At 45.3% G+C, this 25,000-nt stretch overlaps 1 protein-coding gene across 1 annotated transcript; it reads left to right on the top strand.

The window, feature by feature from the left end:
• Positions 1-4,098: 4,098 nt before the first annotated feature.
• On the top strand, positions 4,099-12,669 carry LOC120520372 (rab15 effector protein-like). Its single transcript, XM_039742788.1, has 2 exons — positions 4,099-5,403; positions 11,477-12,669. The coding sequence occupies exon 2, from the start codon at positions 11,482-11,484 to the stop codon at positions 12,193-12,195; it is 714 nt and encodes a 237-aa protein (XP_039598722.1). The 5' UTR covers positions 4,099-5,403; positions 11,477-11,481; the 3' UTR covers positions 12,196-12,669.
• Positions 12,670-25,000: the final 12,331 nt, after the last annotated feature.

The following is a 25,000-nucleotide window of genomic DNA, read 5'->3' as shown; positions in this document are numbered from 1 at the left end:
ATTGTTTCTTTTTCCTTAATTAGCAGCCAAACAATAATGAGATACAAAATGAGCCATAACATGACTAGCAAACTGTATCCTTCATACAATTTGTGAAAATAAAAGAAATGTGAAGGTCTCAGGAATGTTGATCTGCTCAGGTCCACAAAACATTTTAACAGCGGTCTTAGAAGAGAGTAGAGAGAGATGGACTGGGTGTTGGGCAAGGTGGTGGGGTCCAGCGGCTGTGGGGCATCTGTTGCTGAAGAAAGATTCATGGATCTTGACTTTGCTGATGATGCTGTGATCTTTATGGAGTCAATGGAGGCTGTGATTGGGGCTCTTAAGAGACCGAGTGAGGGGGCTGAGTGTCTGGGCTTGTGAGGGTCCTCATAAAAACCAACATCCAGGCCTTTAATGACTTCTTAGGCACAGGGATTAGCAGTATGTTTGTCTGTAGAGAGAGTGCCATCCATGTTGAGAGGTTTACTTACCTTGGCAGTGACATTCATGGCTCTGGTGACTCTATCTTTGAAGTCAGTAGGAAGATTGGGAGAGCATGGGGGGTCATGAGGTCGCTGGAAAGGGATGTGTGGCGCTCCCGATATCTCTGCAAAAGGACGAAGGTCCAAGTCTTTAGAGTCCTGGGGCCTCATGTATAAATGGTGCGTACGCACAGAAATGTTGCGTAAGAACATTTCCACATTCAAATCGCGATGTATAAAACCTAAACTTGGCATAAAGCCACGCACATTTCCACGGTAGCTCATACCTTGTCGTACTTGTCGAGACTTGCGGCACCCAGCGTCAAAACAGTGCTACTGTTCCTGTGTGGTTTATCTTTCTTTTTCAGATCCACATTTCTGATGCGGCTTTATAAATACACTGAAATTAACCGCATATTGTTTATTAGTTTAATGCATCTGATTGTAATTAACCTGTAACTATATAATGGTCCATGGAATGGCCAAATACAATAGCTGCTTTAGCGTTATTACTCTCACTGCACCTTCTTTTTCTTCTTTCTGCTCCTCCCGTTAGGGGTTGCCACCGCGGATCATCTTTTTCCATATTACTCTCACTGCACCACTCGGAGAAGCTGATCGGAAAGAGAATTATCGGTATACAGCATCAAGCACACGCTGCCTCAGCCATGCTTCCTATTTGAACTGCTTCTCACACAGCAAACGCTTCAAACCTTTCCTGTACGGACCTCGCGGTTCAGAAACACTTTCATCCCAAGAACTTTAAATGCACTCAATCAATAGCTCCTTGTAGAACGGTTTGTACTTTTAAGTACAGACACCTCACTGCAAACTTGCACTACAGTTATAATATCGCACAACCTGAGCCACTTTATAAAGTGCGTATTTACATATGATGACGATATCATTTTTAAGATGAAATGCAGCAAAATATGTTTATTATATTATACAGATAAAACTTTAACTTCAATTAAATAACCTATATTGTTAATAATTAAAGGACACGGTGTCGCTACGCTAGCAAGGATCTGGCTCTCCGTTCACTGATTGTTCCTGCCCCGCACTGTATGCTTCACTGGGACTGGCGTGAAGGACAGAATAACTAAACACGCACTACGAAGATGTTTCAGTATTTCTTAAAAGTTTTGAAGAATCGGCGTTGTAAGCTTACAGATGGCCTTAATGTCTATTACAGAGCTGATTGTGTGGCGATTGGGTATTTGGAGAAAGAAAAAGAAGGACAGGAATTGGAGGTTAGTACGTTTGAAAGAGACAGTACTGCTGCAATAAATTCATCGAAGGTCGCACACAATCACTGCGCCACCGTGTTCCCATGTTTAATAGCGTGCTTTAACTCCTATCATCGTGAAAATGATATCACGAATACATCTCAGTATTTTAGTTATTCAGAGAGCTGTAATATCACGAATGTAATGGACTCTGTGTCCAGTTGGAGGAAGAGAGCCGGTTTAAGAAGCAAGTAGTGATTCACACACATAGAGCACATAGAAGATCAAATACAAAACAGAGCATTTAACGTGCTACTTTAATTACGATGTGATTTGAGAAACTGGTTAATTAAATGATTTTAAGATGAAGTTTATGATGTTCCACTTTAATGACAAAATAAACTACGTGATTAAAGTGGAAATTTCAAGATTGAAGTTGACATTTTGTGCTTTTTTCCCCACTGTGTGCCTATTTTTTTCTCTGTACCCTAATAAGCTTTCATATGACACTCAGACGGTGGGCTTACAACTCAGCTTTTCACGGTGACTTTGATATGTGACTTCTTTTTTATTTCGGGCACTGTGCGACTTTTTGAACTTGAGCTTTCGAGTTTCTCCGACACTCTATGTCACTCGATCAACTTCCTTTTCTTGTTTATTCCACTGTATAAACCAACAAATTGTATGTTTTTCCTTTGCCTCCACTTGGTATTCGCTGAAATTCTTATATTTTCCCCCGTGCTTTTCCCATTGTCTTTTCACAGAACGCTGAGCTTAAGGGCGATTTATATTGATTTGCATATTCAAAGAGGCGTAATTCTGGGAGGAGTTGGGGCGGGACAACAGGCGCGTGCACAAGCATCACTTTTCACACTGACCGGGATTTTTGTAGCGGAAGAACGTGGAAGTTGGCGAACGCACAGATTTATGCATCTGGATTTTTCTGCTTTTTTTCGGCTTTTGTGCTTACATCATGTGTGATCTTTGGCCGGCTTGTCATCCAATACCCCCAGGCTGCCAGATGGAGCCCTCCCTGCAGTATGGAGGTGCCCCGAAGACCAGCAGGGAGTCATGGACTTTGTAGTTTTTATCCTCAGTCCTGCTGGATACCAACAGGGAGCGCAAGAGGGAGCTGCAGGGAGGACCGAAGATTCCTTTGTGCTCTATAACCCGGAAGTGCGTCAAAGGAAGAGTGACGTGCTTCCGGGGTGAGAAGAAAAGGACTTGTACCTGACCCGGAAGTGATTGAGAGTCACATGGACTGGGGATTGGAACACTTCTGGGTCAGGATATATAAAAGGACTGTGAGAGCTCCCAGATGGCGAGCTGAGCTGGGTGGAAGGGTGGCAACGCGTCTGGGAGTGGAGGATTGGATTATTATTGATTGTGATTTGTATGAGTATAGTGGAGGAGAGGGTGCTTTGTGCACTGTGGCAAGTTAATAAAGTCAACTGTTGGACTTTTACCTGGTGTCTGGAGTCGTGGACAGGGGTTCAAGTGAGCGAGATCACCCCCTATCTGTCACACATGTTATAGTGCGCATTCTACGCACGGTGTAATGCATGAGGCCCCTGGTGCTTCCTGTCTTGCTACATGGTTGCAATACATTGGTGCTATGCAGTGACCTGAGATGAAGACTGAACTCCTTCAGTACTGTGTCTCTTCAGAGAATCCTTGGGTACCACTGGTTTGACTTTGTGTTGCTCACAGAGTCCCGAATGAGGCACATTACCTCCATTGTGAGGGAGCCTCAGTTACAAGACTAGAGCCAGGTGGTACGATTCCCCGAGGGTGAGCCGGTTCACAGGACCCTCATTGTTAAGGACCCAAGTGACTGGACCATGCCAAAGGGACATCCACTTAACACCTGTCTGCGGCAGATAGACGATCCTTTCTGGAGGGTGGCACTGGACTGCCTGTCTGCCTGGGTGGTTGCCAACTGGGATTCCAAGCCGTTTTGTCGTGTGGTGGGTGCGACAACCAGTGCATGCTAACCAACCTGTTCTGACTTGACCTTAGAATATAGAAAATCAACAATTTTGGAAATGTATGTTATTGCACAATGAGAGCAACAACAAGCCATGGAATTAAAGAACAGGTTTATTTTAACAACAAGAATTGGTTCCTAATTAAGCACCTGGTTGGAGTGAAATTGGTTGGCGGTTGAGACTCTGACTTAACTGGTCTTCTGTTGGCTCATTCACTTCACATTTCATTTCTGTTTGGGAGCCATTTATGGAAAAAAATGAAGCAATTCAGAGGAACAATGAAGAAATTCAGGGGAACAAGTCTTCAAAAACAACTCAATTAAATGAAAGGAAAAGGAGTTTATTAGGAGAAAAAACAATTAATCAATTATGAAAAGGGTTAGCATGAAAACCTGCAGCCACTGCAGGCTAAGGAAGGGCAAGTGGGACGCTATAGTGAGTGGAGGACCTACATGACGAGCAGATGCCATTTCAAATGTGTTTGCACTTCTAACTTGGCTTGCATGGTTGAACTCGGGGGGCAGTCCAGATGGTTTGTAGTATAGTGGGTACGGCATGCTTCCAACCACTCTGTGTCTCTCTTTTTGGTTTTGAAGACCTGCTGCGTCATATTCAGGCACCCACATAACCGGCCTCACAATTGTGGATACACGAGCGCCACCTCCGCCTTGACGCGTAATTCCAAAAATTCTCTAAATCTTTCGTCATTCTTGCCGCGAGGCCGTCGCACCTAGTGTGGAAACAAACGTGCCTGTTTAGGAAAGTCAAAACTGGCCCAAGTGTATACGTACCTGTACTGCATTGTGTAGCGCCCAACCGGGAGTTCTTTTCCGTCGTAACACTGGTGTTATCAGGATAAACTAGCACAAGCCTCGATCGTGACCCTGAATTGGCTTAAGCATGTTTAAAAACGTGATGAATGGAAGGAAGACTGGATACATGAAAGGATGGACGGATTTGATCAGGTGCTGATCTATCATCAGGAGCCCTAAGGTGGCAAAGAGCCCATTGATCTTGTAAGTCTCCCTTCCACTCAGAGAATCCATCTAGTGTCGCGTCTCCCCAAGCTAGTGGAAACGATCGAGTGTTCACAGTCCAGAAACACAAAGGGGGGTCCAGGGAGGGGGTCCACCTCCCCACACCAACACTTGAGGAAAGGATCGAAGCTTTTTGGATCAGACTAAACCCCAATGGGGGGTAGAGGGTGGGTGTTGGGACCCGCCACCACCACCTGTGTCTGCGACCGCCGACATCAAAAGAGGAAAGCGCAGCGTTGTATGAAAGTACAGGGAGTGCGCGCGCGGAATTATAAAAGGAAGTTCAGCTCTCTTTAATCCTGCCTTGGAATTTGACAGAGGCGAAGGGAACCGGCGCAGCACTTCCCGACGAAGAGGCGTGGCATCGCAAGGGATTTGAATTTCAGAACAAGAGAAAGAAAAACAGGAGGACATAAAACGACAGAACACGGCCACCTGCCAAGTCCTGAAAAGCCTGTTGGAGCCGGAAACAGGGCGCGCCCGGGCGGTCACACAGCGAAGTGCCGAGGCAGCGTGGGGCTGGGACCGGGACCGGGACTGGGACTGGGACTGGCAGGGCGACAAACAGACTAGGAGGTGGGCAGCCTCTGAAGATTCAGACCGTGCGCGTCCTCGTATCTCGGCAGAGGACCTCGGGGCTTCTTCGTGCTTTTATTTCCCGGAGGATCAGCGGACACGCGAGCAGGTGAGGCTCTGTTTCCGTCCAGTTCTTTCCTCGTTTTCTTCCTGCTTGTATTTAAAATTGTCACTTCCTGGAGAAATGTAAACAGCAACGCGCGGTATTGTTATTTCACTAAATTATCTAATAATAATAATAATAATAATAATAATAATATGCAGGATCTGCAGGATCACCACACAGCCCAAGAAGTACAGAGGATCGCATTAATGGGATCCACTCACATTCACCGTAACATGATGAGTTAAACCTTAGCTCCCAGTTGGGGACACGAACACCGAAGCAGGTGTAGTATAATAATAATAATAATAATAATAATAATAATAATAATATAGCGTTGTGGAGATGGGGATCGCTTAGAACATACAAACATTATTATAAAACCACCTCAGTGAGCAGAACGAGACACAGACAACTGATTCAGGAACAAGGCTCATCACTTATGCCTGAAACACATCAGGAAATCCTACGAACCCTGGACAAGCTGAAAAAGCTGTTGTGGAAAAGAATATGGTTGTCAAAATTGGATGCCAGCATGAAAAGTCCCCTTCATCCCCTCCAGGAGGCAAACATTTGGATCATTTTTAGTCACAGGCGCATTCCTCTATGATGTGCTAAGAAATGCCTCTGGGAGTGTTTTTTGCCAGCTACTATCAGGCGAGTCAATGCTTCCCCTTGAAGTCCCAAACTAAAGGCTAATAGTCTGTTAGGCCCTTGAGCAAGGCTCTTAAACTGAAATTTGCTTCGGGGGTGTTATATAATAGCTGACCCTGTGCTCTGACTTTCAAAGGCCATCCGAAAAGACAATTTCCACTCGGAGATTAATATAGTATACCAAATACCCTTTAAGTTCATCTTGCAAATTCTATCTATCTATCTATTATATAGTGCCTTTCACATCTATCTATCTATCTATCTATCTATCTATCTATCTTATAGTGCCTTTCACCTATCTATCTATCTATTATATAGTGCCTTTCACATCTATCTATCTATCTATCTATTATATAGTGTCTTTCATATCTATCTATCTATCTATCTATTATATAGTGTCTTTCATATCTATCTATCTATCTATTATATAGTGTCTTTCACATCTATCTATCTATTATATAGTGCCTTTCACATCTATCTATCTATCTATCTATACAGTAGACAGGGTCTTGCTCAGGGGCCCAACAGAGCAGAATCACTTCTGTCATTTATGGGATTTGAACCTGCAGCCTTCTAATAGCAGGTGGAGTGGTGGCTCTGAGGCTAGGGATCAGTGCCTGGCCTGGTCACTGGTTTGAATCCCGTAAAGGACAAAAGTGATTTCACTTCGTTGGGCCTCTGAAGGTACAGCTGACAAACTGTCTGCCGTCTTCCAGAACAAAATACAATGCATACACTGGCACATTCATTTAGTCTGTTTCAACACTATTGAGTCATCTCGCAAATATGATGCATTTTTGTTGTTGGTGACACAGTGACTCATGAGTAAACGTATCAGTGTGCACATGCGTGCCATTTCTGAGGCCAGATGCGTTCATGTTACAGTTAAATACAGCAGGTCACTTGTAATTATGAATGTGAACTGTCAAATCAGGCAAATCAGAACTGAGCAATGAGGCTTGTAATATGCATGTAGCCTTTCTTTTTTGGCTGATGCCTTTATCCAAGGCGACGTACGGCATTTCAGATACAGCTGGTTACGTTTACTTAACTTTTTTTTCCAGTGGAAGCACAAGCAGGTGAAGCAAGTTGCTCAGGGTCACACAGTGTCAGTAGTGGGATTTGAACCCACAGCTTCAGGGTTTAATGTGCCCAGTTCTGCCAGATTAGGCTACATGACCCTGGATTAAATCAAATAGTCTTGAAAATGTTATGGCAGTGCTCATTTCATACAGTGCATCTGGAAAGTATTCACAGCGCATCACTTTTTCCACATTTTGTTCTGTTACAGCCTTATTCCAGAATGGATTAAATTAATTTTTTTTCCTCAGAATTCTACACACAACACCCCATAATGACAATGTGAAAAAAGTTTACTTGAGGTTTTTGCAAATTTATTAAAAATAAAAAACTGAGAAATCCCATGTCCATAAGTATTCACAGCCTTTGCTCAATACTTTGTCGATGCACCTTTGGCAGCAATTCCAGCCTCAAGTCTTTTTGAATATGATGCCACAAGCTTGGCACACCTATCCTTGGCCAGTTTCGCCCATTCCTCTTTGCAGCACCTCTCAAGCTCCATCAGGTTGGATGGGTAGCGTCGGTGCACAGCCATTTTAAGATCTCTCCAGAGATGTTCAATCAGATTCAAGTCTGGGCTCTGGCTGGGCCACTCAAGGACATTCACAGAGTTGTCCTGAAGCCACTCCTTTGATATCTTGGCTGTGTGCTTAGGGTCGTTGTCCTGCTGAAAGATGAACCGTCGCCCCAGTCTGAGGTCAAGAGCGCTCTGGAGCAGGTTTTCATCCAGGATGTCTCTGTACATTGCTGCAGTCATCTTTCCCTTTATCCTGACTAGTCTCCCAGTTCCTGCCCCCCACAGCATGATGCTGCCACCATCATGCTTCACTGTAGGGATGGTATTGGCCTGCTGATGAGCGGTGCCTGGTTTCCTCCAAACGTGACGCCTGGCATTCACACCAAAGAGTTCAGTCTTTGTCTCATCAGACCACAGAATTTTGTTTCTCATGGTCTGAGAGTCCTTCAGGTGCCTTTCGGCAAACTCCAGGCGGGCTGCCATGTGCCTTTTACTAAGGAGTGGCTTCCGTCTGGCTACTCTACCATACAGGCCTGATTGGTGGATTGCTGCAGAGATGGTTGTCCTTCTGGAAGGTTCTCCTCTCTCCACAGAGGACCTCTGGAGCTCTGACAGAGTGACCATCGGGTTCTTGGTCACCTCCCTGACTAAGGCCCTTCTCCCCCGATCACTCAGTTTAGATGGCCGGCCAGCTCTAGGAAGATTCCTGGTGGTTTCGAACTTCTTCCACTTACAGATGATGGAGGTCACTGTGCTCACTGGGACCTTCAAAGCAGCAGAAATGTTTCTGTAACCTTCCCCAGATTTGTGTCTCCAGACAATCCTGTCTCGAAGGTCTACAGACAATTCCTTTGACTTCCTGCTTGGTTTGTGCTCTGACATGAACTGTCAACTGTGGGACCTTCTATAGACAGGTGTGTGCCTTTCCAAATCATGTCACATCAACTGAATTAACCACAGGTGGACTCCAATGACGCTGCAGAAACACCTCAAGGATGATCAGGGGAAACAGGATGAACCTGAGCTCAATTTGGAGCTTCATGGCAAAGGCTGTGAATACTTACTGTATGTACATGTGATTTCTCAATTTTTTTATTTTTAATAAATTTGCAAAAACCTCAAGTAAACTTTTTTCACATTGTCATTATGGGGTGTTGTGTGTAGAATACTGAGGAAAAAAATGAATTTAATCCATTTTGGAATAAGGCTGTAACATAAGAAAATGTGGAAAAAGTGATGCGCTGTGAATATTTTCCGGATGCACTGTATATTCTAATCATTATATGAAATGCTTTGTTCAACTGGATTACAGGAAGACAAACATCATTAGTTAATGTTGTAATGTGCCATTCCTTATACAGCACAGTGCATTCATAAAGCATTCAGACTCCTTCACATTTTCACGTTCTCTTATGTTGCAGCCTTGTATGGACCCCCACAGATGTTAAAAAAAAATCTGTTCAAACAAATGATCTCATTCAAATTATCTCAGAGATTTTAATTTTTTTCCCCCTGACTCTTATTGCAGTTGTACAGAGCACTATTCCTTATTAATTGGTTCAAAGAAATTATTATTATTATTATTGTTCCCCCCTTGCAGTCCATTTCTCATTACGGAGCCCCATAACGTTTTCCTAGCACCAGTTCAGTGATCCGTAAGGTGCGTGTGTTAAATCAATGAAACGGAAGAGGAAATAATTGGAAGACCACCGTGGTTGAAATGGTTGTTTTGAGGAGTCCTGAAATGAAATGGATTTATGGAATTTACTAAGAGATCATGATATTCCAGAGTCAGTGGTGCAAACATTAATAGAAAAGAAGATAAGTTTAAAGTCTAGTGGCTAACAGCACAGAACAGACTGAAACTGGCTGGCTAAACTCTACCGGCTCCAGTTCACTAAATTGCATAGCAGGAAAATTAAATAGCTACTGAAATAAGAAAAAAAATACAAAATAATCAATTCAAACAAGTTATGTCATTTGTTTGAATAAGTTAATAATTAAGTTGAACAGATTATGAACAGATTTCTTTTTGCCTGACACCTATAGGGCTCTGTAGCCTTGTGATAAAATCATTTCAATTAAAATTTTTCCATCAATAAGCAACTCTCAGTACCACAGCATGACAACGCAAGAACAGGATATTAGATGTTTTTGCAAAATTTCCTGAAAATAAAAACGGAACTCTCACATTGACACAAGGATTCAGATCCTCCGCTTTGGCTCAGCTGCATCCCATCCCATCAATTGAGATGTTTCTACACTTTGTTTGGAGTCCACCTGTGGTCACTTTAATTGACTGGACTAATTCGGAGAGGCACACACACTTGTCCATAGAAGGTCCCACAATTGAATAAAAAGCAAGTGTGACCAGGTGCAGGAATGACAGGTTGGGCAACAATATAAAGTTGGGACTCCAAACGGGTTGTTCTGTTTAATGCTTTAAGTCCAGAACCAAAATTACACCTCAAGGGTGATAAGAAAAATGCCAGTCGGGCACAATAATAATAATAAAAAAGGGAATAAGCTCTTCAGTTTTCAAAAGTAAAGGGTCATTCCTTGGAGCTCCATCTGATGGGTCACTCTAAGTGGAAAGTGACGCCTCCTTCTGGGCAGCTGGGCTTCTTAATAGATGTGTATACCAGAAGGGGCGGTGCCTTCTGGGCAGCCGGGCTTCTTAATAGATGCTTGTACCAGAAGGGGTGATGCCTTCTGGGCAGCCGGGCTTCTTAATAGTTGCGTGTACCAGAAGGGGCGGTGCCTTCTGGGCAGCCGGGCTTCTTAATAGTTGCGTGTACCAGAAGGGGCGGGGCCTTTTGGGCAGCTAGACTTCTTAATAGTTGCGTATACCGGAAGTGGCGAGGCTTTCTGGGCATCCGGGTTTCTTAATAGTTGAGTGTACCAGAAGGGGCGGGGCCTTTTGGGCAGCTAGACTTCTTAATAGTTGCGTATACTGGAAGGGGCAGGGTTTCCCAGACAGCCGGGTTTCTTAATAGTTGCGTGTACCGGAAGGGGTAGGACTAAGTGCCCTCACTGGATGGTTTCCCTGGGAGAGGAGGAAAATTGAATGTTAGTGACAGCGCCCTGTCTCCTCCCAGCAGAATATCACTTACCACGATTGATCCTGTGAGGAGATCCTCCAACACGCTTGCGTGACACAAGCAATAAGGTTGAAGGAATTGCCTGGATAGCTTAAATTCAGGGTTGTGTGGAGGCACAGATCTGAGGGAGGCTACAACTCCGAGGGTTCCCAAGAGCACACTGACCTTCATGTTTCTCAAATGGAAGAAATCTGGTAGAACCACAACTCGAGCTAGAGCTGCCCACTTAGCCAGACTGAGCAATTGTGGGAGAAGGTAAGAGAGGTGACCAAGAATTCGATGGTCACTCTGGCTGATCTCCAGAGATCTTGTGTGGAGATGGGAGAAACTACCACCTCAACACTCCACTAAACTGTGATTTATGTCAGAGGAAGCAAAAAGAGACCTAAAGGGCTCTCAGACTGTGTGAAATGAGATCCTGTGGTCTGATGAAACCAGAATTGAACTGTTTGGCCTCAGGGATGGTGGGAGCATCATGCTGAGGGAGCTGGGGAATGGGATACTAGTCAGGGACAAGGGAAAGCTAAATGGCTGGTACTCTGCTTCTCCTTCCACATTCCAATGTTGGGTGTTCAGTTAATTGTTGACTCTGAATTGTCCTTGGAAAGGGTTGGTGATCCTGTGTCCATAAGTATGCCTTGTGATAGACTGGCGTCCCCACCTGGGTGGAGCAGGTCTTATTTCCTTTCTATTTGTTTGACTTTTCTTTATTTTTTTTGCCCTACAGAAAGCATGGGCCTCAATCAGGTGACCCTGCTACAGCCTGATGACAAGCTGGACACTGTCTTCGAGGTGTTTGCTCAAGCTGTACTTCACGCTTCCGATAAGCTGAAGGACTACCTGGGCTTCAGTGATCCTGAACAGAAGCTGCACATCAGCACCAAGACCATGAGTACAGTCTTATTGATGAACTTCATCAAGTTCTGTAAGGAGAAAGGCGTGGAGGAGTGCATTTCCACCTGCATTATGAGCCGGCAGCAGGAGCTGACCATGGGTGTGGACTGGATCTGGACGCTGAGTGGCACCACCACCAACGTGCGCTTTCAAATTGCAGTTCAGGCCATACAGCTCACTGGCGCTCACCAGCCAACGGAAATGGACGAGGACCCTTATGAGAAACGTCTGGAAAGGTCCATTTTGGATCTGGATCCGAGGCAGACCACTCGATTAGAGAAGCTGCTGGACTTTTGCTCCTCCATTGGTGGCAACTGTCTAGGGCTGTGCATAGTGTATGGGGTACCGGGGAGGCCCAGGGACATTCGAGGGGTGCTCACCAAACACCTGGGGGCCACCACTGAGAAGGGGGCCTCACTGACTGAGGCCACAGTCCTGCACTACCTGGAGAATACAGAATCTTTTATAAGCACCAAAGAGATGATCGAGAAGCACCTGTACCGGCAGAGGGGTGCTGTGGACAACCAACCCATCTACATCCAATTTCTTTGAGAAGAACTGTGAGCTTACAGAGGCCAAGAGTCCCAACTGATAACCCCAGAGAGACTCACACATTGACAAGTAAAACCTTGCATTTATATGAACACAGATGGACAACGCGGCCCAGTCGGTACAGCACTGGACCTCACAGCACAAAGCTGATCGTTCAGTCCGTGTCTCTGTATCCCTGCGTGAAGATACTATCAAAAAAAGAAAATTCTCTAATCTGTGTGTCTGTCTGTCAGTCTGTGCGTCTCAATTAGTGTCTGTGGATACATACAGACGTAGACAAATTTGTTGGTATCCCTTGTGGACGTTAGGGGTCGCTGTTGTCCCTTTAAATCCAACAGACAGACTCTCAGAACCCAAGGAAAAAGCAATGAGAAGTTTTTTACTATGTTCTTCTTAATAGTGTCCTAAGCACCACAGCCACCAATAAACGGGCAAATAAACACAAATAACAATAGTAACAAACACAAATCTCTCCTCCACACCTCCCAGCAAGCTCTGTCCCACTCCTCCCGACTCCGGCTCGCCTGCTGGGTTTTCAGCAGTCCTTTAAATAGTCCTTGACCAGGAAGTGCTTCTGTCCTTCCATCCACCCACGTGACATACTTGCACTTCCAGGTCAGATGGACAACTGGCTTTTTTCTTCAGCCCAAAAGTACTTCAGAGCTTCCGTCCTCGTGACTTGTGAGTACTTCTGGGCTATAAGCGAAAAAACGACTCCCCCCGGTCCTTCCACAGCACCCCCTGGCGGCACCCAACAGCGCTGAGATAGCGAACTCCAAGTCCCAGGAGGCACCGCTATACACCAGGGGAACTGCCATCTAGCGTCTCGGGGGAGGCAGCGTCCTACAAAAACTGCCTTCCCCTGTCCTTTCATTTCAGGGGCGTCCCGGCCGTCTCTTACACCCTCCACAAAAAAGAAGAACTCACAACTGTAAGTGAATTAACTTGAAACTGACCAAAGTCATTGGCCCCCATCAAATGAAAATGGCATGGACAAAAATGACGGGACCCTTAACCTAATATTTTGCTGTGCGACCTTTAGAGGCCGGGCGGTATGGTGGCGCAGTGGGTAGCGCTGCTGCCTCGCAGTAAGGAGACCTGGGTTCGCTTCCTGGGTCGTCCCTGTGTGGAGTTTGCATGTTCTCGCCGTGTCTGCATGGGTTTCCTCCCACAGTCCTAAGACATGCAGGTTAGGTGCATTGGCAGACCTAAAGTGTGTGTGTGCCCTGCGGTGGGCTGGCACCCTGCCCGGGATTTATTCCTCAAGTTATTTGGAGCAAACTGCTCCAGCTGAGTGAGTTCTGAAGCGGGTCTTCTCCAGACTGCATGTTTCAGTTCTTTCCATAGATGTCTGATAGAATTCCTAGAAGGCCACTTCAGAACAGTCCAATGTCTTGTTCTAGGGTGTTTCTAGCTGTGTGTTTTGGCTCCTTATCCTGTTTGAAGATCCATGACCTGTGACTGAGACGGAGCTTTCTGACACTGAACATGATGTTTTGCTTCAGAATGTCTTGATAGTCTTGAGATGTTCATGTTCCCTGCAGAGACTCAAGGCACCCCACCTCAGAAACCGCAAAGCAGCCCTAAAACATAACTGTGCCTCCTTCATGTTTCACAGTAGGTATGGTGTTCATTTCTTTGAAGGCTTTGTGTTCTCGTCTGTGGACACAGAATGATGTGACTTGCCAAAAAGCTCCAGGTGTTGACTCATCTGTCCACAGGACATTCTCCCAGAAGCATTATGGCTTGTCAATAAGCATTTTAGCAAATTCCAGTCTGGCTTTTTTATGTGGAGTCATCCTGGGTAAAACTGGGGGTTGGTGGCAGAACTGGCACTCCGGCCACTGTAAAAAAAACCTCCCAGTGTTCCATTCCATCTGACCTAGTGTGGTGCTGAGGTGTCACCCATCGCTTGGCTGCATTCAGGTCCTAATCTGGGATCCTGAGTTGGTTTGTCATGTGGTGGGTTCAGCAATGCGCTGTATCAGCATGTGCTCCTAACCTCCACCTCCTTCTGGGTCTTCTTCCATTGAGCCCACTGTCACTCAAAAGGCGATGGATGGTGTGATGAGACACTGATGGACCTCGTCCTTGAAGTTCAGCTTGTATCCCTTTGGAAATTGTCTTTGGTTTTTTGTCTTCCATTCTCGCTATCCTTCTGCCCATTCTGAGGTTGATTTTTCTTCTTGTGGCCGCGTCCAAGGAGGTTGGCTACAGTCTCTTGGGCCTTCAACTTCTTCATAATATTTGCAACTATTGTCACAGGGCCATCAAGCTCCTTGGAGATGGTGGTCTTCTAGCCTATGCCTTTAACATGCTTGTCTATCATTTTCTTTCTGATCTCCTCACACAACTCTCTCCTTTGCTTTCTCTGGTCCCATGTTCAGTGTGGGACACACGATGACACCAAACAGCAGAGTGATGACTCGTCTCCATCTAAATCGTCTGAATGACTGTAATTAGAGATATCTGTGATATTACTCAATAACGGAAACAGCTAGTGCGAAAGATCACTCAAATCCAATCATTTATGATTTTTTTCTAGGGGTCCCAACAAACGTGTCCGGCCATTTTAGAAGATCTTTGTAGAATAAGCGACGCTTGATCTCTTGTCACACTTGGCTTTGCTTTACTTCATGACATCTCAAAGGCATGCACGGGGGACAATTGCTTGTCCAAAGAGCTCGAAGGGTACCGACAAATTTGTTCACGTCTGGAAGTTGAGATCAAATGCCAAAATCTCAAAGGTTTGCCTCATGTGTACTCCGGTCAAGTCTTAAGACACATCTCATGATGAAGAATGAAAGCAAACAAGATGCCTCTGAGTTCAATATAAAGTGCCACTACAAAGGGGCTGAATTCTTACACGAATGAGAGATTTCAGTTTCTAATTTTAACTAAATTTTCAAACCTTTTTGTAAACATGCCTTCACTTTATCATTATGGGTTATTGAGTGTAGACTGAAGGGCAAATGTATGTAGTTCAAATTAAATCTATAACACGAAGCTTTGAATACTTTCTGAATCCACTGGAAAAACCTTACAGCCCAGCAGCCCTAACTGTCCTCCTCTTCGTCTGCCTTTAGGACGGAATGTCTGCCTCCATCAAAGAACATCGGAGCAAGACGACACATTGCCACTGAATATCTAGGCCAGGGGTGTCGAACTCCAGGCCTGGAGGGCAACAGTGGCTGCAGGATTTCATTCTCACCCTTTTTCCTAATCAGTGACCTGTTCTCACTGCCAATTAACTCCTTTCCCCTTCATTTTAATAGCCCTGTTTTTAAGGATTCAGTCCTTTGAATTGATTATTGTCTCCATTAAATGATAGCCAGACAGAAATAAGATGTGAAACGAGCCAAAAGATGACCAGCTAAACTGGGATTTCAAACTCCAACCAATTTCACTCCAACTAATGTGTTAATGAGAAGCTGATTCTTGCCATTAAGGAGACCTGGGTTCGCTTCCCGGGTCCTCCCTGCGTGGAGTTTGCATGTTCTCCCCATGTCCCTGTGGGTTTCCTCCCACAGTCCAAAGCCATGCAGGTTAGGTGCATTGGCAATCCTAAATTGTTCCTAGTGTGTGTGTGTGTGTGTGTGCCCTGCGGTGGGCTGGCGCCCTTCCCGGGATTTGTTCCTGCCTTCTGCCCTGTGTTGGCTGGGATTGGCTCCAAAAGATCCCCATGACCCTGGGTTGGATAATGGATGGATGGTTGTAATGCCCGGTGTGCCCGCACCGTGTGCCCACACCTGCTTCCCAGGGGCATTGATAGAAATGAGATGTGAAATGAGCCAACAGATGAGCAGCTAAACTGGGATTTAAAACCAACCAATTTCATTCCAACCAATATCTTAATGAGAAGCCGATTCTTGCTGTTAATTAAGCCCGTTATTTAATTCCATGGCTCGTTGCTGCTCTCATTCTGCCACAGCAGACATTTCCAAAACTGTCGATTTTTCTGTTTTTCCTATAAACAGAGTCAAGATGTTTTGGTGATCTGAGCAGATCAGCCTTACTGAGACCTTCACCTTTCTTTATTTCCAGATATTGTGTAATGGGCACAGGTGAGCTGGTCATGTGGCGGCTCATTTTGTGTCTCGTTATTGTCTGGCTGCTCAATAAGGAAAAAGAGACAACTAAGGAGCTCGAGTCAAATTAATGAAAACTAAAACTAAGGCAAAAGAAGTTAATTAGCAACACAAACCGGTCCCTAATGAAGAAGATGGTTAGAATGAAAACCTGCAGCCACTGCAGCCCTCCAGGACCGGAGTTCAACGCCAGTGCCCTAGACTATAACTCCATGATCGATTTTGTATTCATATCTTTAGATCTACAAACATATGTGTTGAGTGCTCAGGTGAAGAGAGGGGCTGAGCTGCCAACTACTCACTACCTGGTTGTGGTTTGGATCAGATGGCAGGGGAAGATGCTGGACAGAATCGGAACGTTTGGCATAGGCTCCCATCTGGGAGATCTTCAACTCAACACCCACACCAAACAAAATTTTCTTCCATTCTGAGGGAGGATGGGGAGTTTGAACCCAAATGGTCCATGTTCAGTATCTCCATGAACGGTCCATTGTGTATACCTCCATTGCTGAGGCGTAAGATCATGAGGTGGAAGCCAGCACTAAACTAAAGGGAGTCGCCAGGCAGGAGAAGGAGGAGGTCTTCCACGCTTGGTCAGATTGTGGGACATTGGAAGCAGCTGACAGGTACTGACTGGCCAATCAAATCGAGGTGATGGCAGTTGTGTAAGCAAAAACTTGGGTGTGTTATGAAACACTGGACCAGCTTTATACCCTCGCAAGGATTATGAAGGGTTCAAGGGGGCATTCTCTAAAAGTCTACATGTGTTTTGTGGACTTGCGACTGCTGCTTCCCCTGAAGGGTCTTGTGGGCAGTGTGTCAGGACTATGGCTTGCTGTGGCAGGTCATTCTCTCCCTGTACAATCAGAGTGAAAGCTTGGCTCACATTGGTGGCAGTGGTTGTGGGTCTGTGCCAGGGTTGCCCCTCTGTCAATGATTCGGTTCAGAATTTTTATGGACAAGAATTTCTTGGCACAGCCAAGGAGTGGATGTCCAGTTCAGTGCCCACAGCATCACATCACCACTTTTTGCAGATGATGTGGTCCTGCTGGTTTCATCGAGCTGTGACCTCAAATGTGCATTGGGGTGTTTTGCATCTGAGTGTGAAATGGCAGGGATGAGGATCTGCACCTCCAAGTCTGAGGTTGTGGTTCTCAGCTGGAAAAGGGTGGCATGCCCTCTCCAGGTTATGGATGTGGTGCTGCCTGAAGCAGAGGAGTTTAAGTATCTTGGGGTAAGGGGAGGAAGGGACTAAGAGATCTCCATGCAGATCAGAGCAGGTGCAGGCATTGTACTGGTCACTTGTGGTGAAGTGAGAGCTGAGCTGAGAAGCAAAGATCTCGATTTATGGATTGATCTACTCCCCTGCCCTACTCTATGGTCGCAAGCTTTAGGCAGTGGATCACAGATACAAGTCAAGTCAAGTTGGGGAGCATGTACTGGTACAGTGAGTTGCCGCACCCACCACATGAAGAAACAGCTCTGGATCCCGGATGGCAATCCCCCAGGCAGACACGCGGTCCAGTCCCACCCTCCAGAAATGACCAACTATCTGCCGCAGCCAGGTGTTATGTGGGCTGCCCCTTGGCCTGGTCCAGCCACTTGGGTCCCCAACAATGAGGATCATGTGAGCTGGATCACCCTCAGGGAAACGCGCCACATGGCCGTAGTGCTGTAACTGACGCTCCCTCACAATGCAGGTAATGTGCCTCATTCAGGACTCCATGAGTAACACAAAGTCAAGCCAGCGGTACCCAAGGATTCTCCGGAGAGACACACATGAAGGAGTCCAGTCTTCATCTCAGGTCACTGTATAGCGTCCATGTCTCGCAACCATATAGCAAGACAGGAAGCACCAGGACTCTAGGCTATCAAGACCAGGATATCAGGAGCACCACACACCCCTTTCCAGTGACCTCATGACCCCCCATGCTCTCCCAATCCGTCTACTGACTTCATAGGAAGAGTCACCAGATACATGAATGTCACTGCTGAGGTAAGTAAACCTCTCGATGAGGTCGACACTCTCTCTGCAGACAGACACACTGATACATGAGTATCAGGACACTCATAAGCCCAGACACTCAGACTCCTCACTCAGTCTCTTGAGAGTCCTGGTCAGAGTCTCCATTGACTCTGCGAAGATGAGTAGTTGGCAGCTCAGCCCCTCTCTTCACCTGAGCACTCAACACATATGGCTGTAGATCTAAAGATATGAATACAAAATCGATCATTGAGTTATAGTCTAGGGCACGGGTGTCGAACTCCGGTCCTGGAGGGCCGCAGTGGCTACAGGTTTTCATTCTAACCATCTTCTTCATTAGGGACCAGTTTGTGTTGCTAATTAACTTCTTTTGCCTCAAACTCCTAAGTTGTCTCTTTTTCCTTATTGAGCAGCCAGACAATATCGAGACACAAAACCTGTGCTCATCACACAACATCTGAAAATAAAGAAAGGTGAAGGTCTCAGTAAGGATGATCTGCTCAGGTCACCAAAATGTCTCAATGGTGGTCTTAGAAAAAACAGAAAATCGACAGTTTTGGAAATGTCTGCTGTGGCAGAATGAGAGCAGCAACGAGTCATGGAATTAAATAACGGGCTTAATTAACAGCAAGAATCGGCTTCTCATTAAGAGATTGGTTGGAATGAAATTGGTTGGTTTTAAATCCCAGTTTAGCTGCTCATCTGTTGGCTCATTTCACATCTCATTTCTATCAATGCCCCTGGGAAGCAGGGCAATGCCAAGGTTGTGGGCACACTGGGCATCACAACCATCCACCCATTATCTGACCCAGGTTCATGGGGGTCTTTTGGAGCCAATCCCAGCCAACACAGGGCAGAAGGCAGGAACAAATCCCGGGCAGGGTGCCAGCCCACCGCAGGGCACACACACACACACACACACTAAGGACAATTTAGGATCGCCAATGCACCTAACCTGCATGGCTTTGGACTGTGGGAGGAAACCCACAGAGACACGGGGAGAACACATGCAAACTCCACGCAGGGAGGGCCCGGGAAGCAAACCCAGGTCTCCTTACTGTGAGGCAGCAGCGCTACCCACTGCGCCACCGTGCCGCCCTTAAATTATAAATGAATCAAACATTCACCCGCCACCGCGAGTTCAGAAAAGAACAAACCAAAGAAGCACACAGCCCACGGGTTACACACACCACATTATTTATCGGTATGGCATTTGGTTGACACGGCCATTTGCAGTAAGGCCACTCTCACTGACAAACAGATGATGTTTTAGACATTGAGCTGAAACAGGGCCACTCCAACTGCTTGACAGCAGTGCAAATGTGGGTTCTGGTTTTTTTATTTTTTCAATTCTTATTGCATGAACACTGCAAAACAGGCATTTAAAAATCCTCCCACTTGATATATCGAGTCGAAAAAAATGAAAGCCCAAAGCACTTATTACAACAGCAAGTGAGCATATCAATTCTGAGTTAGATACAAGTGCTTGAAATGGTGGGCTTTATCAAGAGATGGGCAACAGCTTTGCACTTCCCTGAAACTGCCTGCGCATACTGATGTAAATGAAAATTATACAGTATATAAATAAATAGTTCAGAATAATTCCCAATGAGTATATAGGCAATATACGTTTGCAATTTATAAAGTTACATCTTCAAATGAACACATCCTCTAAGATGGCTAAATTATATTTATGACTAATGCAGCCGCCTAGAATTCAACAGGCAAGGCCGACTTCAATGACTCAGCCTTCAGATACTCTGGAAGACATCTACAGACAAAACACTCTCATTTCCCATTACCCAGAACTCTCTTGTCACCGAGAACAAAAGGATGACGGACAACAGACGGCAGACTGCATCAGCTAGAAGGTGAATCGCTGTGCCAGTGCGTAGCCAAGCTTGTCTAGGCTGGGGTTGCAGGCAAGCTGGATCATCTGTGGGGGCCCACACATCAGGATGAGGGTGTCGAAAGCCGGAGGAGGAAGATGCTCCTGAATCATGTCTGCATTGACAAAACCCTTGCTGTACTCCCATTCTGTGGGTTTAAAAGAAGAGAAAAAAAAGTTAAACTGGCATCCAACAAGATCCTGCTCTAGAAGGTAAAAATGAAAGAGGGGCTCAATGGAGTCAGATGATGATAATTTACCATCCATCCATCCATGATCCAACCCGCTATATCCTAATTACAGGGTCATGGGGGTCCGCTGGAGCCAATCCCAGCCAACACAGGGTGCAAGGCAGGAAACAAACCCTGGGCAGGGCGCCAGCCCACCGCAGGGCACACACTAGGGCCAATTTTTAGAATCGCCAATGCACCTAACCTGCATGTCTTTGGACTGTGGGAGGAAACTCACGCAGACATGGGGAGAACATTGATAATTTACCCTCATAGTAAGATATCATTATCTGAGAAAGTAAGTACACCCCATGGAAACTGTGGACTTTTTCAACATATTTGAACAGGCAGACCATGAGATCTTCATGCAAACAGTGCCTACAGATAAAGGTAATCTACTGGAATAGAATTACAAAGAAAATTTACACTTTCAATCATTAGGTCAGGTTGGGGAGCAGGCACTGGTACAGTGTGTTGCAGCACCCACCACACGGCAAGACAGCTCGGGATCCCGGTTGGCAACCCCGCAGGCAGACATGCAGTCCAGTCCCACCCTCCAGTAATGACCCTCTATCTGCCACAGTCTGGTGTTACTTGGGTGTCCCCTTGGCCTGGTCCAGCCACTCAGGTACTCAACAATGAGGATCCCTCGAGCCGGACCACCCTCGGGAAATCGCGCCACATGGCCATAGTGCCGTAACTGACGCTCCCTCACAATGCAGGTAATACGCCTCGTTTGGGACTCCGTGAGCAACACAAAGTCAAACCAGTGGTACCCACGAAGGAATACAACACAACAGTACAATAGCAATAGTACAAACTACAAAGCAAAATGCCAGAACAGATTACAGGGAGATTCTAATAGGTGGGGCTCCAAGTTATGATGTGTTACTCTCTAATAATGAAGTGATAGAAACTAAATAAATATAGTGCATACCTTGATAGATATGTAAACGATCCAATCACATTCGGTGTTGGAAATGGTCACCTTCTTCTAGCAAATACACATCGACATGGCGCTCCATATTGGCAAAGGCATCCGCAAGCCTGGTGTTGTGTGGGCACCCCTTGGCCTGGTCCAGCCACTCAGGTTCTCAAAAATGAGGATCCTTCCGTACAGATCACACTCGGGGAATTGTGTCATACGGCCGTAGTGCTGTAACTGACACTCCCTCACAATGCAGGTAATGTGCCTCATTCAGGACTCCGCGAGGAGCCGCTCATCTGACAAAATGTTCTGCCTCCACTCAGTGCCAGTGTATAGGACGGCCATGACATCCAGCAACTTTGAGGGGATCCCGCAAACCCTCAGGATGTCCTGGGTATTACGTTAAACTGCATCCGGCCCTGAAAAGCGGTCCTCCAACTTGCAGGGAAATCATGGGGGGGTCGGTGGTAGGATTGGCACTCCAGCCACCGTAAAAAACGTCACGCAGCTCTGAGACGAGACAGGACTCCTTTCTGCTCTCCACGGGAGTAGCTCGGCTGTAGCCGCCCATATGCTTGCATTATGAAGGGGATGTGGGGGAACCCCTCGGGAATCTCATCCCCGGAACAGTCAAAACCATTGGAGAGCCAATGGGGTTAGGCCTGTCGGGGATCGGAACTGGTGTGGTGCTGAGGCGTTGCCTGCTACATGGCAGCACTCCGGTCCCGATTAGAGACGGCCGCTCTGGGTAGGCATGTGGAACGTTTTGTTCAATCATCTGCTCAACAAAAAAAATCAATAGATGTAAAAAATAAAAAAAAGCAAGTATACCACATGAGTTCAGAATCAGGTATTGACCCCTTTAGCAGGAGTGGCCTCTTGTAAGCATTTTGCACAACTGCCCACCAATCTCCGATGTCAACTCGGTGAAAATTTTGATCGTTCCTTCATGCAAAATTCCTTCATTTGTAAGATGTTTGTGGGTTTCCTTACACTTCCTGCCCATTTCAAATGCCCCCACAACATTTCAATAGGATTTAACTTAGGTCTTTGACTACGCCAGTCCACCACTCTCCCTTTCTTCGTTTCAGGCCATTCCTAGGTGTATTTGCTAGTGTGGCTCCGATCATTCTTGTGCTGAAAAGGTCCATTTCTGGATCACTTTCAATTTCCAGATGGCTTCACATTCTCCTCAAGCACACTTTGAAATGATGCAGAACTGATAGTTGAATCCATGACTGCAAGCTACCCAGGCCCCAAAACAGAAAATGTCCAACACCATGCTTCACAGATGGAATGAGGCTCTTCTCCTGAAATGATGTCTTCATTTTGCACCAACCATGTCTATTGTGATCAAACAATTCTACCTTTGATTCATCTGTCCAGAGCACATCGTTCCAGATGCCTAGATATTCAGACCAAACTGTCACCTTGCTCTAATGTTCCTGATGGACAGCAAAGGCCTCTTCTGGCACACCCTGCATGGAGATCAAATTTGGGATCTAAACTAAAGGGAGCCGCCAGGCAGGAGAAGGAGGAGGTCTTCCAAGAAATCTCTTTTGTATTGTAGATGTATGCACTTCTTTAGCAACTATTGTAGAAGTTACCTGCAGATCCTGTGAGGAGATTTTGGGGTTTTTTGGGAGAATTTTTTTAGTATCAAATGGTCAGCTCTTCTGCTGAATGTGGTGGGCCAGCCAGCGCTGGACAAATTAGTAGTTATGTGAATTTCCCCTTGGGATTAATAAAGTATCTATCTATCTAACATATAGTGCCTTCCATATCTATCTATCTATCTATCTATCTAACATATAGTGCCTTCCATATCTATCTATCTATCTATCTATCTATCTAACATATAGTGCCTTCCATATCTGTCTATCTATCTATCTAACATATAGTGCCTTCCATATCTATCTATCTATCTAACATATAGTGCCTTCCATATCTGTCTATCTATCTATCTAACATATAGTGCCTTTCATATCTATCTATCTATCTATCTATCTATCTATCTATCTATCTATCTATCTATCTATCTATCTATCTAACACAGTGTTTCTCAACCTTTTTTGAGCCACGGCACATATTTTACATTAGAAAAATCCCATGGCGCACCACCAAATAAAAATGTCACAAAAAGTATATGTAATGAAATATAATGATCTTCTAGTTTCAATTTACTCACAATTTACTTAATCAGTGTGAAACCTGGGCCTCTTTAGTTGAACATGATGCTGATATACATGCAGTAATTGAAGAAAGACACACTCAAAGCTTTGAGTCTCTCTCTTTTTTAAGTTTTTATAGTGGTCATGTTTGAAAAGCCAAGCTCGCATAGGTAGGTTGTGGAAAATAGGAACAGGACTGAAATAGCTCTGCTTGCCTGAATGGGGAACTCCTTAGCAGCAGGCAGCCAAAAACTGTCCAAAGGTAGATCAGCAGAGCTCAGCTTTAAACCATGATTTTCTCTCAGTACAGTTATTTCCTCCTGCTCCTGCAAAATCATGTCCTTTCCAACTGCGGTTGAGCTATATGGGCTCCTAACCCAGTCAAGGCAATCAGTGGAAACTGAAGGGAAATAAAATGACAACTTCTGTTCAAGGGTTTTCAAATGCTTGCCTATTGTCTCACACAGTGCAGCAATGTTGATACCTTGCCATTTCTGGATGTGTGGGAACATGTCAAGGTTGGCACTTTCCACATGTTGTTGCCAGAGCTGCATCCTTGAAGGAAATCCATTTATTTTATCTGCTCTTGTGAGCAGGTTTTCATTTCGGCCTTGCATGAAAGTGTATTCAGGTTATTGAAAATGTTGAAATCTATCCGACAGACATGCCAGTTTGCATACCACTCATCACTTGAAAGCAACTTAGCATCATCACACCTCTCATTTGTCAAAAACACTTTTAGTTCCTCCCGCAGCTCATACACACGGGCTAAAACTTTGCCACGGGACAACCACTGGAACTCCATGTGCAGCAATAGTTTTATGCTCCGCTCCCATTTCCTCACACGATGATGCAAACATGAGACTTTTTACAGGTCTTGTCTTCGCAAAGTTTATCATGCGCACAACATCGTCTAATATAGGAATTACGTCTGCTGGTAATGTCTTGGCAACAAGTGCCTCATGATGCAGAAAACAATGCGTCGCAATAACATCTGGATGTTGCTCTTTCACTCTTCTTACAAATTCTTTGGTGCACCCGAACATGGCGGCTGCTTCATTAGTGCAAACACATGCAGTTTTCCTTGTTAATAAGCATAACGGAATCGGCTCAGTTGGTTCCTCGGTAAAAGTAAATCCAAAGGAAAAATAACTTTCATTGTATTGTCTTGAGCTCACCGTTTTTGCTTTCTTCTGACCACTACTCATACTAGGGGCTTCATCTGGGTCATAATTTTCTCCAGGACCCAGTTCAGATTGTGTACTTTTTCTTTTCAGATATTTATCCATCGCCATCACTGCTGTCACAGTCGAAGCATCACTAATTCTACTGTTTGAATGGCAACAGGTAGATACACAGATTAATTAGCCATCTGCTGCCACCTAGCGGAAGAGTATTTAATTGTTCTGCCTGTCACTGTCACACAGACGAACAAAGACAAATTATTTGCAGTAAATAAATAATAATTTTCAGACCAATTAAGTGAAATTGGATAATTTTCCACGGTACACTTGAT

The sequence above is a fragment of the Polypterus senegalus genome, unplaced genomic scaffold, assembly GCF_016835505.1.
Source record: "Polypterus senegalus isolate Bchr_013 unplaced genomic scaffold, ASM1683550v1 scaffold_1518, whole genome shotgun sequence".
Lineage (NCBI taxonomy): Eukaryota > Metazoa > Chordata > Cladistia > Polypteriformes > Polypteridae > Polypterus > Polypterus senegalus.
The sequence above is the reverse complement of the archived record's forward strand: the minus strand, read 5'-3'. Positions and strand labels throughout refer to the sequence as shown.

Coding starts and splice junctions, on each gene's coding strand:
- LOC120520372 (XM_039742788.1), top strand. CDS start 11,482: ATGGGCCTCAATCAGGTGACCCTGCTACAGCCTGATGACAAGCTGGAC.